The sequence below is a fragment of the Neovison vison genome, chromosome 2, assembly GCF_020171115.1.
Source record: "Neovison vison isolate M4711 chromosome 2, ASM_NN_V1, whole genome shotgun sequence".
In the NCBI taxonomy this organism is placed as follows: domain Eukaryota; kingdom Metazoa; phylum Chordata; class Mammalia; order Carnivora; family Mustelidae; genus Neogale; species Neogale vison.
In genome coordinates, this window is record NC_058092.1 from 8,215,859 (window position 1) to 8,227,103 (window position 11,245).

Here is an 11,245-nt window from a genome sequence, read left to right on the forward strand (position 1 = left end):
CCACGTGGTGGAGTGGGAAGGAGGGCTGTGAGTAGGTGAGTAGTAATCTAGACTGTGGATAAAGACTCAGGCAGGCCAGTATACGGCAAATGGTAATTGCACAATAAAAGAGGGGAATTATTGCGTTGTGATTATTACTAGAGCTAATAATTTCTTGAACTTCATTTTCTATTTCAGAGCTTCGTTTCCCATTTATAAAGTGGGAGGTAATCATACCTTTCTCATTGTCCTCAATGTGCTCCCTGATTCGTGTCCATTTTTTCACTGCCGCATACGATATAGTAGGTGCTCAGTAAATGCTTGTTGAATGAAAAAAATGAATGAGTCCTATTTTGTTGAGTGGAAGCTCTAGGTAAGTCGTAAAGCGACACGCAATCGGGGTCGTCCTTGTAGTATTAAGTGATGCCTCGGGTCTGGGGGCAGCTGCCAGGCTCGGATACTCCGTGAGCGAAGGGGTGGACCGCTAGGTTTCCGTCAGCCCCGCCCCCCGCCCCCAAGCCCGCCCCCCCAGCCCGCCCCCAAGCCCCAGGCCCCGCCCCCGCCTCGGTCCGGTCCGCGCGTCGGCCCCTGTTTCCGGGCGGGCCTCCGGAGGCGGGCGCACAAGATGGCGGCCCCAGTACCTTGGGGCTGGTGGCAGCAGCTCGTCCTCGGGCTCTAGCCCGGGCCTTAGCGAGGTCGAGAGACAGGCTTCGCCCGGGTGACAGCAGGTCTGGGCGGTGCCGCCGGGCCTCGTGGGCTGCCAGGTCCGCTCGGTGTTATACCCCCGGGGCCCGCCGCCTCCCCAGCCCGGCCCCGGGGCGGAACCGAAGGAAGGTCAGGTCTGGCCGCCCCGCCCCGTGGCTCTTCGCGGGTGTTCACTGTTAACTTTGACTTCAGCCACGTGTAGCTGAAGTCCATGGCGGCCTCACAGGTCCCAGGGGAGATTAACATACAGGCGGGAGAGACGGCCAAGTCCGGGGACAGGGACCTGCTGGGGAACGACTGCCCGGAGGAGGACAGGCTTCCCCAACGCTCCTGGAGGCAGAAGTGCGCTTCCTACGTGCTGGCCCTGCGGCCCTGGAGCTTCAGTGCTTCACTCACGCCGGTGGCCCTGGGCAGTGCCCTAGCCTACAGATCCCAGGGCGTCCTGGATCCCAGGCTGCTGGTGGGTTGTGCCGTGGCTGTGCTGGCCGTGCACGGGGCTGGCAATCTGGTCAACACTTACTATGACTTTTCCAAGGGCATTGACCACAAAAAGAGTGATGACAGGACCCTGGTGGACCGAATCTTGGAGCCCCAGGATGTTGTCCGGTTTGGAGTCTTCCTCTACACTTTGGGCTGTGTCTGTGCCGCTTGTCTCTACTACCTGTCTCCTTTGAAACTGGAGCACTTGGCTCTCATCTACTTTGGAGGCCTGTCTGGCTCCTTTCTCTACACAGGAGGTAAGAGTTGGCCTGTTTCCTGGCTGCATGTACTAGAAACTTCTGCTTCGCATAGGAGTTAAGAGGGTTGGAGAAGAGGTGTCAAAGGCTCTTTTTTGAGTTAGGCCATTTACGTGAAATCTACAATGTGTGGGTCATGTGGATTTTTGGAGAACCCTAGCGAGCTGGGAAGATCCTGGCTTGGTTTATGGATGTTAGTCCATATATGGAAATCACATATATGGGAATTTTTCCATCTAGTTTCTTTTTGTGGTCATATCCTATAACACCACCGTTTCATATTCCAGTGGAATTACATTTGAAGAGCTCAACATCACACAGCTAATTACTTTCAGCAAGTTTGCTGTGTGACTGCTTGCAACAAGCTTATTAAGGTAGTGATGGACAGGTGTTTTTGAGCACCTGTTATGTGCCAGGCACTGTTCTGTGTGAACCCAACAGTCACAGATCCTGAGCAGGGGCTCTTGGGGGAGTTATTTTGTAGATCTTGAGGAGAGATAGAAAGTCAAACTAGTAAATTCTCTTCAGGATCACCAATGTCCTGGTGTGCTCAGGACTTAAGACGGCTCCCAGGACGCTGGACTTTAGGTGTGGAAATCAGGAGAGTTCCTGCTAAGCCCGGATGTATTGGGACCCTGATGATAGTATATAAAAACGTGATTAGTGCTTATAACGAAAAAATAAAAGAGCAAGGGGACGCCTGGGTGGCTCAGTCCGTTAAGAGGCTGCTTTCGGCGCAGGTCATAATCCTAAGGTCCTGGGATCAAGTTCCGCATTGGGCTCCTTGCTCTGCGGGAAGTCTGTTTCTCTCTCTGCCTCTGCCTGCCGCTCTGCCTGCTTGTGCTCTCTCTCTGACAAATGAATAACATCTTAATAAATGAAATAACTAGAGCAAGGAAGGAGGACCTAGCTGTTTGAAGCAGTTTGATCAAGGTAGGCCTCCTCAAAAAGGTAATATAAGCAAAGATAGAAGGAGGTTGGCTAAGCATGTATCTAGAGGAAGGGTGTTTGAAATCTCAGAGTGGTAGTTGCCAAAGGCCTTAAGGCAGGAGTGTTCCTCAAAAAATTGAGGAACAGCGTGAGTCCATTATGTGAGTGAGAGAGAGAGAGTAAATACAAGGAGGTAAAGCAAGGAAAGTATGTGGGGGAAGGGCAGAGAAACACAAAGATTACGTGGGTCTTAAGGTTTTCAAAGAATGGATAAAGGAGGGTGGGCAAGGACTGAAGCAGGAAGACGAGGAGGCTGCGAACAATCCAGGCAAGAGAAGTTTGGCGGCCTGCGTCAGGGTGGTGGTGGTAGAGAAGAGGGTGTCAGATTCTGAATATATATAGACATATATAATATTTTATTTATTTATTTGACAGACAGAGAACACAAGTAGGCAGAGAGGCAGGCAGAGAGAGAGGAGGAAGCAGGCTCTCCGAGGAGCAGAGAGCCCAATGCGGGGCTCGATCCCAGCACCCTGGGATTATGACCTGAGCCAAAGGAAGAGCCTTTTAACCCACTGAGCACCCAGGTGCCCCCTGCATATATTTTGAAGGCAAACACAGTTTGTTGCCAGCCACGCTGCCCCCTGGCTGTTTCTGGAACAGTCAGGGCATGCTGCTGCCCCAGGTCCTTTGTAGATGCTTTCCTTTGGCTTGGAAAGCCCTTCCTCCTTCTCTCTGCCTGATTCACTTTCTAACCTCCTCCACCAATTTGCTCACTTGCCAGCTGTTTTGTGAGGCCTTGCTTTCTACGCTATTTAAAATTACAAAACAATAAAGTTTTTTTGCAGCAGCTGAAAATAAAATAAAATTGCGCGTGTGCACACACACACACACACGCTGAGTTTTCCCCCACAATACTTTCCCTGTTGCTCTTTTCTGCTTTATTTTCCTTCGTAGCACAGACTACTTCTAATGCACTATCTAAAGTACTGACTTTGTTCATTGTCTTCCCACTTAGACTAGAAGTTCCCTGGATTAGGGATTTGGGTCTCCGTTCTTTGCTGAAGCCAGGGTGCCCAGAACACTGCCTGGCATGTGGTTACTATTTAATATTCATTGAATGAACAAATGGGGAGACACTGAAATGCATCAAGCAGAGTCATGACATAATGTGATTTATGGGTTAAACATTGACCTTTATTGATAGAATTGGCTATGGGGAAATGCACAGATCTGAAGTGTTAGAGTTCGATCAATTGCAGCAGAGGCACACAGTCGTAAAGCCCACACTTTGTCCTGATACAGAACATTTCCATCACCCTCACATTTCCATCACAGCTTCCTTCCCCGTCAATTCCCACTCTCCCTGCCCCTATCCAGAGGCCACCCTGTTTGGTTTCTTTCACAAAGATTGTTTTGTCTGGTCTGGAATGTTACGTAAATGGAATCGTTCCATTTGAATTCCTGTGCCTGGTTTCTTCGCTCCGCATGGTAGTTTGAGATCTCATCGGGTTGTGATGGGCGTCAGTAGTCCCTTTTTATTGCTGAATAGGATCCACTGTGCGGACAGAACCACAATTTGCTTATCCTTTCTCCTGTCCGGCGACATTTGGATTGTTTCCGTATTTTGTCTATTATGCCTGAACACTCCCGGCGAAGTCTTTCTGTGGGTATTTGTTTTCATCATTCGGGGGCGAAAGCTGGGAGTGGAAGCGCTGGGTCAGACGGTAGATGAATGTTTTAACTTGATGGGAAGCTGCCAGCGTGTTTTCTGAAGTGGTTGTACTAGTTCTGTGTTCCCACCAGCAACGTGTAAGAGTTCCAGGCAACATTCTGGTTTATATTTTAACGAATTCATGCTGGCCGCTGTGCCGAGAACTTGCCCAGGCCTTCACTGTGTTGGCTCATTTGGAAAGTGGTGTTGGGAGGGGTGGGAATGCCCCAAAGGAGAGGTGGGCCACATTTTGAAGCAGGTGGAGCCTGTGAGCCCTGGGCCATACTCCGGAAGCAGCTTTCCTCCCCGAGGGCTCTATCATTTTCTCCTGTCAGATAACTTCCAGGAGGTTACCAGACCTTTCTCAGCCCTGCAGTGGGCTTGTGGTTGGTTTCTGTGCAGGACCTGCTCAGGGTGGGGGTGTGTCCTTGCTTTGCTCACATCATTTTTTGCCGGCTGATCTGTGAGATCCAGCCAGATGGGTAATCTAGCCAGATGTCAAGGCAAGAGCGCTCTTGTGTTCTCTTCCGTAGTGACAGCTCCCAGTGTCTGCTGGGAGAGCTCGGAATGTCAGCAAAAGAGGAACGGGCAGCTGGAGGAGAAACCTGCCGGGTCCCCACTGGGAGTATCCCTGCCCGGCACCTTCCCTGGGCGGGGGTTGTTCCCTCAATGTGTGAGGTACCGCAGGAGACATCGATTTACTAATTTACAGCGGGAGCCAGGGTTCTGCTCGAGCAGCTTCCTCCTGGAGGGCGTGTCCTCAGACAACCAAATCATTTGTCACCGCGCTGCTTGAGGAGTGCGGAAGGACTTCGCTGAGTGTTGGTGGCTTCCGGAGGCCGTGGCGGTGACTCTTCCCTGGGGACGCTTCATTCTAAAGAACCAAGGGTGGGCCCTTGAGCACCAAAGCACCTCGACTAAACAGAGGGGTGGGCTGATGCCCTGGTGGTAGTCATCGTGCGTTATGTGATCAGATGGTGGTTACCGTGCGGAATGCGATCAGGTGGGAGTCATCGTGCGGTGTATGAACGTGCCCAGTGTTGCGTGTCACTTATCTTTCAATCAAGCTGGAAAAGAAACAACAACCGGAACCCCAACTACTCGTGTGAAGGGAATCTTGAGCCGAATCCCGTTCTCTGGCTGCTCTCACTTTCCATCCTCTGCAGACCGTATTCCCTTACCATTCTAGGCGGGTTCAAGTGCAGTTGGTGACCCAGTACTGTTCTTTGTCTCCTGATCCTGAGGCCATGAGTTGGAAGCTTGGTTAGACCCGGAGGTCTCCCAGACTTCCGTAGCGGTCTGTGCCGGGCCCACCTCTCAGCCGCCCCGTGCTGCCTCACTCTGAGTGAGACCTTCTTCTTCACCTGGGCCCCAGACTCTGGGTGCTTGTTACTGTAGCTCTGGGTTCGGTTCAGCCTTGGTGCCACGCACTGGGGAACGAGCTGTGAACAAACCAGACCCAAGGCCCTGCCCTCTGGGTTTGAGGGAAGGATGGAGACAGAGTCATTAGAAGTGTGATGAATTTTACAAAGCTGGAAATCTGGGTCCCCTGGGAGCATGTGTATTGCAAGGGACTGGATGTGGCTCACGGGATGAGGGAAGGCTGCCTGGAGGGATGGGCTTTAACGTCTGAAGGGTGAGGAGGAGTTAGCCAGGCAGAGGTGGGGTGGGGTGTCCGAAGGCCCTGAGGAACTGACAGAAATGTAAGCGAGGCAGAGAGGAGCTCTAGGCAGGGCAGCCCCAGAGGCAAGCGGGTGAAAGATCCGAGGACAACCTGTGCTGAGGGTTTTCAGGTGTATGTTGGGGGAGGGGCACAGTCCGATGAGTGTTTTCGAAGGCCCCCTCCGGCTGCCCGTGGAGATCGGGGGACGGCCAGGGAGGGGAGGTCCTGAGAGTGGGTGTCGCAGTGTCCCCTATATAGGGTGACGAGGACTCAGAATTCATGGATGGAGTGAGATCCGATGGAGTGTGGCATCTTTGGAGAGAACTGGGCAGGTCGGAATGAAGTGGTTTAGATGGCATTTGAGGTGGGTTGGAGTTCGGGCTGATTTAGCTGTAATTCAAGGGAACCAGAGAGGGGCAGCTGCGCTGTAACTTTGTCATCTGAGCTGTTACTCGTCACGTGGGTGGAAGTTTCTTTATGTGGAGTTTGGGTGCCCTGAAGTTTCCCCGAGCAGGGCTTTCCCAACCAGAGCCCCACAGAGGCTGTGAAGAGGGAGGCAGCAAAGTGAGAGACTGGGCTGGGTGTCCTGTGAGGGACTGACCGACAGAAGCCATGTCTTGCAGGGGTTGGTGAAGGGAAGAAGCCAAAGACCCAGATTGTGAGGCCTCTCAGAGCCTTCACGGGCTCTCCGGTTAGACCCCGTGTGCAGTGGGCGCCCACTGCTCTTTGTTACAGGCTTCGCTGGCGACAGTAGGAAAACTTGACTGTGAAGCCTAAGTGGGTGCTGACAGACGAGTGTTCTCTGCCCCTCTGTGTCACGGAGACAAAACCAGAGGGCAGGGAGCTCCCTGACTGGCCGTTCTTCCCATCCGAGAACTCACTGCTCCCAGCCGATGAACGGCCCCTCGGTTTCCAGCCCTCGATCTCATACCAACTCTCTGGGTTTTCTGGCCGTAGGAATCGGATTCAAGTACGTGGCTCTGGGAGACCTCGTCATCCTCATCACTTTTGGCCCGCTGGCTGTGATGTTCGCCTACGCCGTCCAGGTGGGGTCCCTGGCGGTCTTCCCACTGGTCTACGCCATCCCTCTCGCCCTCAGCACCGAGGCCATTCTCCATTCCAACAACACCAGGGACATGGAGTCGGACAGGGAGGCCGGCATCGTCACGCTGGCCATCCTCATCGGCCCCACGCTCTCCTACATGCTCTACAACACGCTGCTCTTCCTGCCCTACCTGATCTTCAGCATCCTGGCCACACACTGCAGCATCAGCCTGGCCCTCCCCCTCCTCACCATCCCCATGGCCTTCTCCCTGGAGAGACAGTTCCGAAGCCAGACTTTCAACAAACTGCCCCAGAGGACTGCCAAACTCAACCTCCTGCTGGGGCTCTTCTATGTCTTCGGCATCATTCTGGCCCCCGTGGGCAGTCTGCCCAAACTGTAAGGGGACCCGGCGCTTCCCCTCCCTTTCCCCCCGGTCTCGGAATGTTTCTGTGGAAGGCAGAGAATCTGAAGAGGGCGGGTGGTTTGTAGTGAGGGGCCTGAAGTTGCCTTCTGAACTCCCACCTTTTTTATTATTTTCTTTCTAAAGATAAGGTTTTGTTTTTGTGTCACTCTATTTTATGGTGAGTCTTGAAACCACTACTAGTGTGAGAAGGTGAACGGGGTGCGTGGTCCTTGTTTTATTGACGATTTCCACTAGGGGGTGCTGTTAGGTCACTTTAAAGCCGATGAAAAGGCCCCGAGACTGTGCAGGAGCTGCTGGCGTGGCCTCTGGTCCTGGAAGAGCCAGAGTCACTGAGGCTCCCACTCGCACCGCCACCCGCCGGAAGTGTCGTTCTGGTTGCTGGGTCTCCCAGGATGTGCCCGCAATCGGTGCCAGGGCCTGGTGCCCCGGGGTGCATCTGTGTCTTACCTTGAACGCTTGGGGCCTGAAATACACTGCTTCGGAAAGTCCCTCATTAACAGCCTGCCGTGGCACAGGCTTTTTGCCGCATCGTGATTTGGACCCTCTGGCCCCTCATCTCTCCCTTCCCTTATGGGCCAGTGGAGAAGCAGCAGATCAGCCTGCGGCCAGCCAGTCGGGACCCTGGGGGCTGGGGAAGGGAACCACCCCCACCCTGGGGGCTGCTGAGAAAGTCATTCCGCTTTTGGATAGAAACCAGTAGGGCTGCTGTGTTCCCTTTGTAGAATCTACTGGGATGACAGGAAGGACTCCAGCCCTTTCATTAACTATGAGGAGCCCTGAAATCCTAGGGATCGTGTACTCCTTAAAGCCCCCGGGGCTGGCTTCTCCCCCAACCCATCACCTGGCCTCCCGCTCCCTTGTGCCCACCCTCCGTTTCTGTCAGGTTCCCATTTGTACATCTCCCAGCCATGGAGCCTCACTATTTGGGTAGCAGTGTAGCAGCTGAGTTGGGGACAGTTGTCATTTTCCACCGAGCCACAGGCTGAGCAGACCAGGGATGTCGCTTATCCCTGAACGAATAAGCCGACAGACACAGTCCTGACCCTGTTCAGCCAGATGGTGGGCCCTGCCAGGGAGGGCGCTATGTCTCGCTCATGAAGACAGACGTGCAGTACGGACCCCGTTTCTCCCAGAGGCTTCCGTTGCCTTGTGCAAAGATCGTTTGCTCCCCGAATGGGGGAATTCCAGTGCTGATCGGAGCTGCCTCTCACCTCCCTGCCCGCAAAGTACAATTTCTGGGCGAGAGTGGCTTGATTGTATTTGGTCCAAGACTGAAATAGATTGAGCGCATCAGCATTATACTTTCTGTTGTGATAATAGCCTTTCTGAGTGGCATCTCATGGTCTCGGCCACCGTAAAAGACAAGAACTGGTTCTTACCCGTTCAAATCAGGCTAATGATGATTTGGCTCCTGGAGTTAGAATTGGTCAGTTTCCTTGGAAATTGCAGGCCTTCCCCCAACGTTAGGGTGTTTTGTCTACAGAGCTCCAGAATCCTCCGGTGGTGGTCAGAGCCCAGTAGCAAGAGGAGGAAGCATGGCCCTCCCCTCCAGCCATTCTTCTCAGCACCGTTTTTCTTTCACACCGGGCCCATGGCATTGTGCTCAGGGGGGTCCTGCCTTCAATGCCAGGCTCTTGTGGCCCCTGTTAAGAGCAGGCCATTCTCACTCAAGTCTCCCTCCTGCGACTCTAAGACCGGAGTTCCCTGCATCCCCAGACCAGACCCTCCTTCGGAAGCACTCAATGTCGGGAGCTGTTGATGAGCCTCTGCACTGTGTTGTAGTACAGATTTTAATGCATATTTTTATATATAAATGTTTCTAAAAGGCCCAATTTAGTGCCAGATTTTATATGCAGGCCACCATGATTTGTATTATATCTCCTGATTCAACAAAGGTCTTCTTTAGACTTGGGAATAAAAACAGTGTTTATCAGTTGTCTTTGCTTTCTCCCTCCTTCTTGTCTCACTGTGCACTCGGACTCGTCAATCTCAGACCAGCGCAGGAATGCTGGGACATTCGGTGGGGGGAGGGGCTACCGGGTCTTTGGCGATGAATCTGGGGAGGGGGAGGTTTGACCAGACTTGATGAGCCTTTAGGAGAGACCCGAGGGACTGCTTAGAGGCAGCCAGGCCAGAGTAACCTCACTCCCCCTGTCCTTGGCTACTTTCATTTTTCTTTTTTCTTGATAGGGTCCCTGTGCTGATGGACGGAGAATGTGTAGTAGATGGAGTACATTTGGGTTTCAGCGAGGCATTTGATAATATGTCCTTAGGAGCAAAGCAGAGAGATGCAGAATGGATAGCAGTCTAGCCGAGGAACTGACCGGGAGACTGAACAAGCTTTGGGAGAGAGCGGGCTGGCCAGGGTATCGTGCCAACGGGCAAGGAGGCCTGTAGCGGCCCGTGTGAGCCTGCCTTCTGCCTTTGGCATGGCTGGTCCATCACCTGTTGTCAACAACTAGAATTAGTCCAAGACACAGGTTTTGTAAACTTCGGAGGGAGAGCTTATAATATGGCTGACCATTAGGATCCTTGTAAATCAAAAGGCTGCTTTGATGGGTCAAAGGAGAGATTTAGCATGGATAAGTATAAATATCCTTGGGTCCCCCAGATCAACTGTATGACATCAGAAGGGGGACGTCCTCCATGGAGTGACAGCAGATGTGGCGGGTATGACCCTGGGAGTCCATATCGTGACTTTATTTCTGAGTCCGGTTTTTTCTTTCGTCCTGTGGGGTGGCTGGAAAGTCAAGCTCAGTCACTTGTTGGGCCCGCTCCCTTCCGTCTGGGATCACCCAGGATTCCTGGGTCTCTGGGGGGGCAGGAGTCAGGCGTGTTGGCCAGGCCTTGGCTCTCTCAGTATCTGTGAGGTTGCTTCCCTTCTGCTCATGCTCGGGTTTGGCCCTGGAGCCCACCCTTGTTTCTTGGATATTGCTCTAGAAGGGTTCAAATGCCCCTGACAGCAGGTCCTCCTTGCTGAAGAGTACGTGGGAAGGCGCTTCTTCCTGTCACCCAATCCCCATTTTGGCCTAATCTCAGGAAAGCACCTCCACGATCTACCTCGTTCACCTCCCGTATTCAAAGCATCACGCTGCTTGCTTCCCACCCCTCGTAGGACCTTTGCACAAAGTCCCCCGGGGTGGGGTGGGGTGAGGGGGATTGATGTAGGCCTCTTCTTGGGGAGGGGGGGCAACAAAAGACATCACATGCTATTAAGTCCTTGTATCCAGACAAGCACACCGAAGTCTGAGCCTGTTATCTGGCCCAAAGGCCCATGTGAGTCAGTAACGAGTTCTGACTTCCATGAAGGTTAACGTGATCCAAAGCCAAATTAACAGGCGACCCATGTCCGGAACAAGGAAGGTGCAGATTCTGCCCATCCCTGTGTTGTTGGATCACACCTGAGAGGCTGGGTCCCTTTCTGAGCGCCCTTTCTTTCTTAGTTTCTGGGATTTTTTTCGAAAAATGGATGGGTCAAACATATGTATGTTGGATATGATGTACTTAGATATGATGTACTTGGATAGCAGCAAGCCCTTTGACAATATGACATGAAAGAAGAAATGGATGAAAATGCAGTCAGAGGAACTTTATTTCTGTGCCCGCATGTGTGTGCATGCCCGTGCCCTGTGCCCATGTGTGGTGTTTTTCACAGTGGTAACAGCTGCAGCAAAGATTTTATGTCTCTGAGGGGGGAAGTGCGTTTTTTTTTTTTTAAAGAATTTTATTTATTTGACAGAGAGACATCACAAGTAGGCAGAGAGGCAGGCAGAGAGAGAGGAGGAAGCAGGCTCCCCGCTGAGCAGAGAGCCCGATGTGGAGCTCGATCCCAGGACCCCGAGATCATGACCTGAGCCGAAGGCAGAGGCTTTAACCCACTGAGCCACCCAGGCACCCCGGGGAAGTGCGTTTTGAAGATGTGATTCACAGACCAGATCTTGTCAAGAAAGTAGTAGGCACAATGGTGAGGGCACTTAAAACCATGTCGGCATGGCAAGGAGTCTCAGGAGAGGGCTGTTCTGGGGGGAAAGGGTGTGTGTGTGTGTGT

General features: G+C 52.7%; 1 protein-coding gene across 1 annotated transcript; it reads left to right on the forward strand.

Moving 5' to 3' along the window:
* The first annotated feature begins 605 nt into the window (after window positions 1-605).
* UBIAD1 (UbiA prenyltransferase domain containing 1) lies at window positions 606-9,136 on the forward strand. The gene is made up of 2 exons (XM_044237145.1): window positions 606-1,421; window positions 6,686-9,136. The coding sequence occupies exons 1-2, from the start codon at window positions 896-898 to the stop codon at window positions 7,171-7,173; spliced, it is 1,014 nt and encodes a 337-aa protein (XP_044093080.1). The 5' UTR covers window positions 606-895; the 3' UTR covers window positions 7,174-9,136.
* The last annotated feature ends 2,109 nt before the right edge of the window (window positions 9,137-11,245 follow it).

What these genes read in the sequence shown, in the direction of transcription:
- UBIAD1 (XM_044237145.1), top strand. Translation starts at nt 896, where the DNA reads ATGGCGGCCTCACAGGTCCCAGGGGAGATTAACATACAGGCGGGAGAG. An exon ending in CTCCTTTCTCTACACAGGAG is followed by an intron (nt 1,422 to 6,685) that starts GTAAGAGTTGGC and finishes TTCTGGCCGTAG; the next exon opens with GAATCGGATTCAAGTACGTG.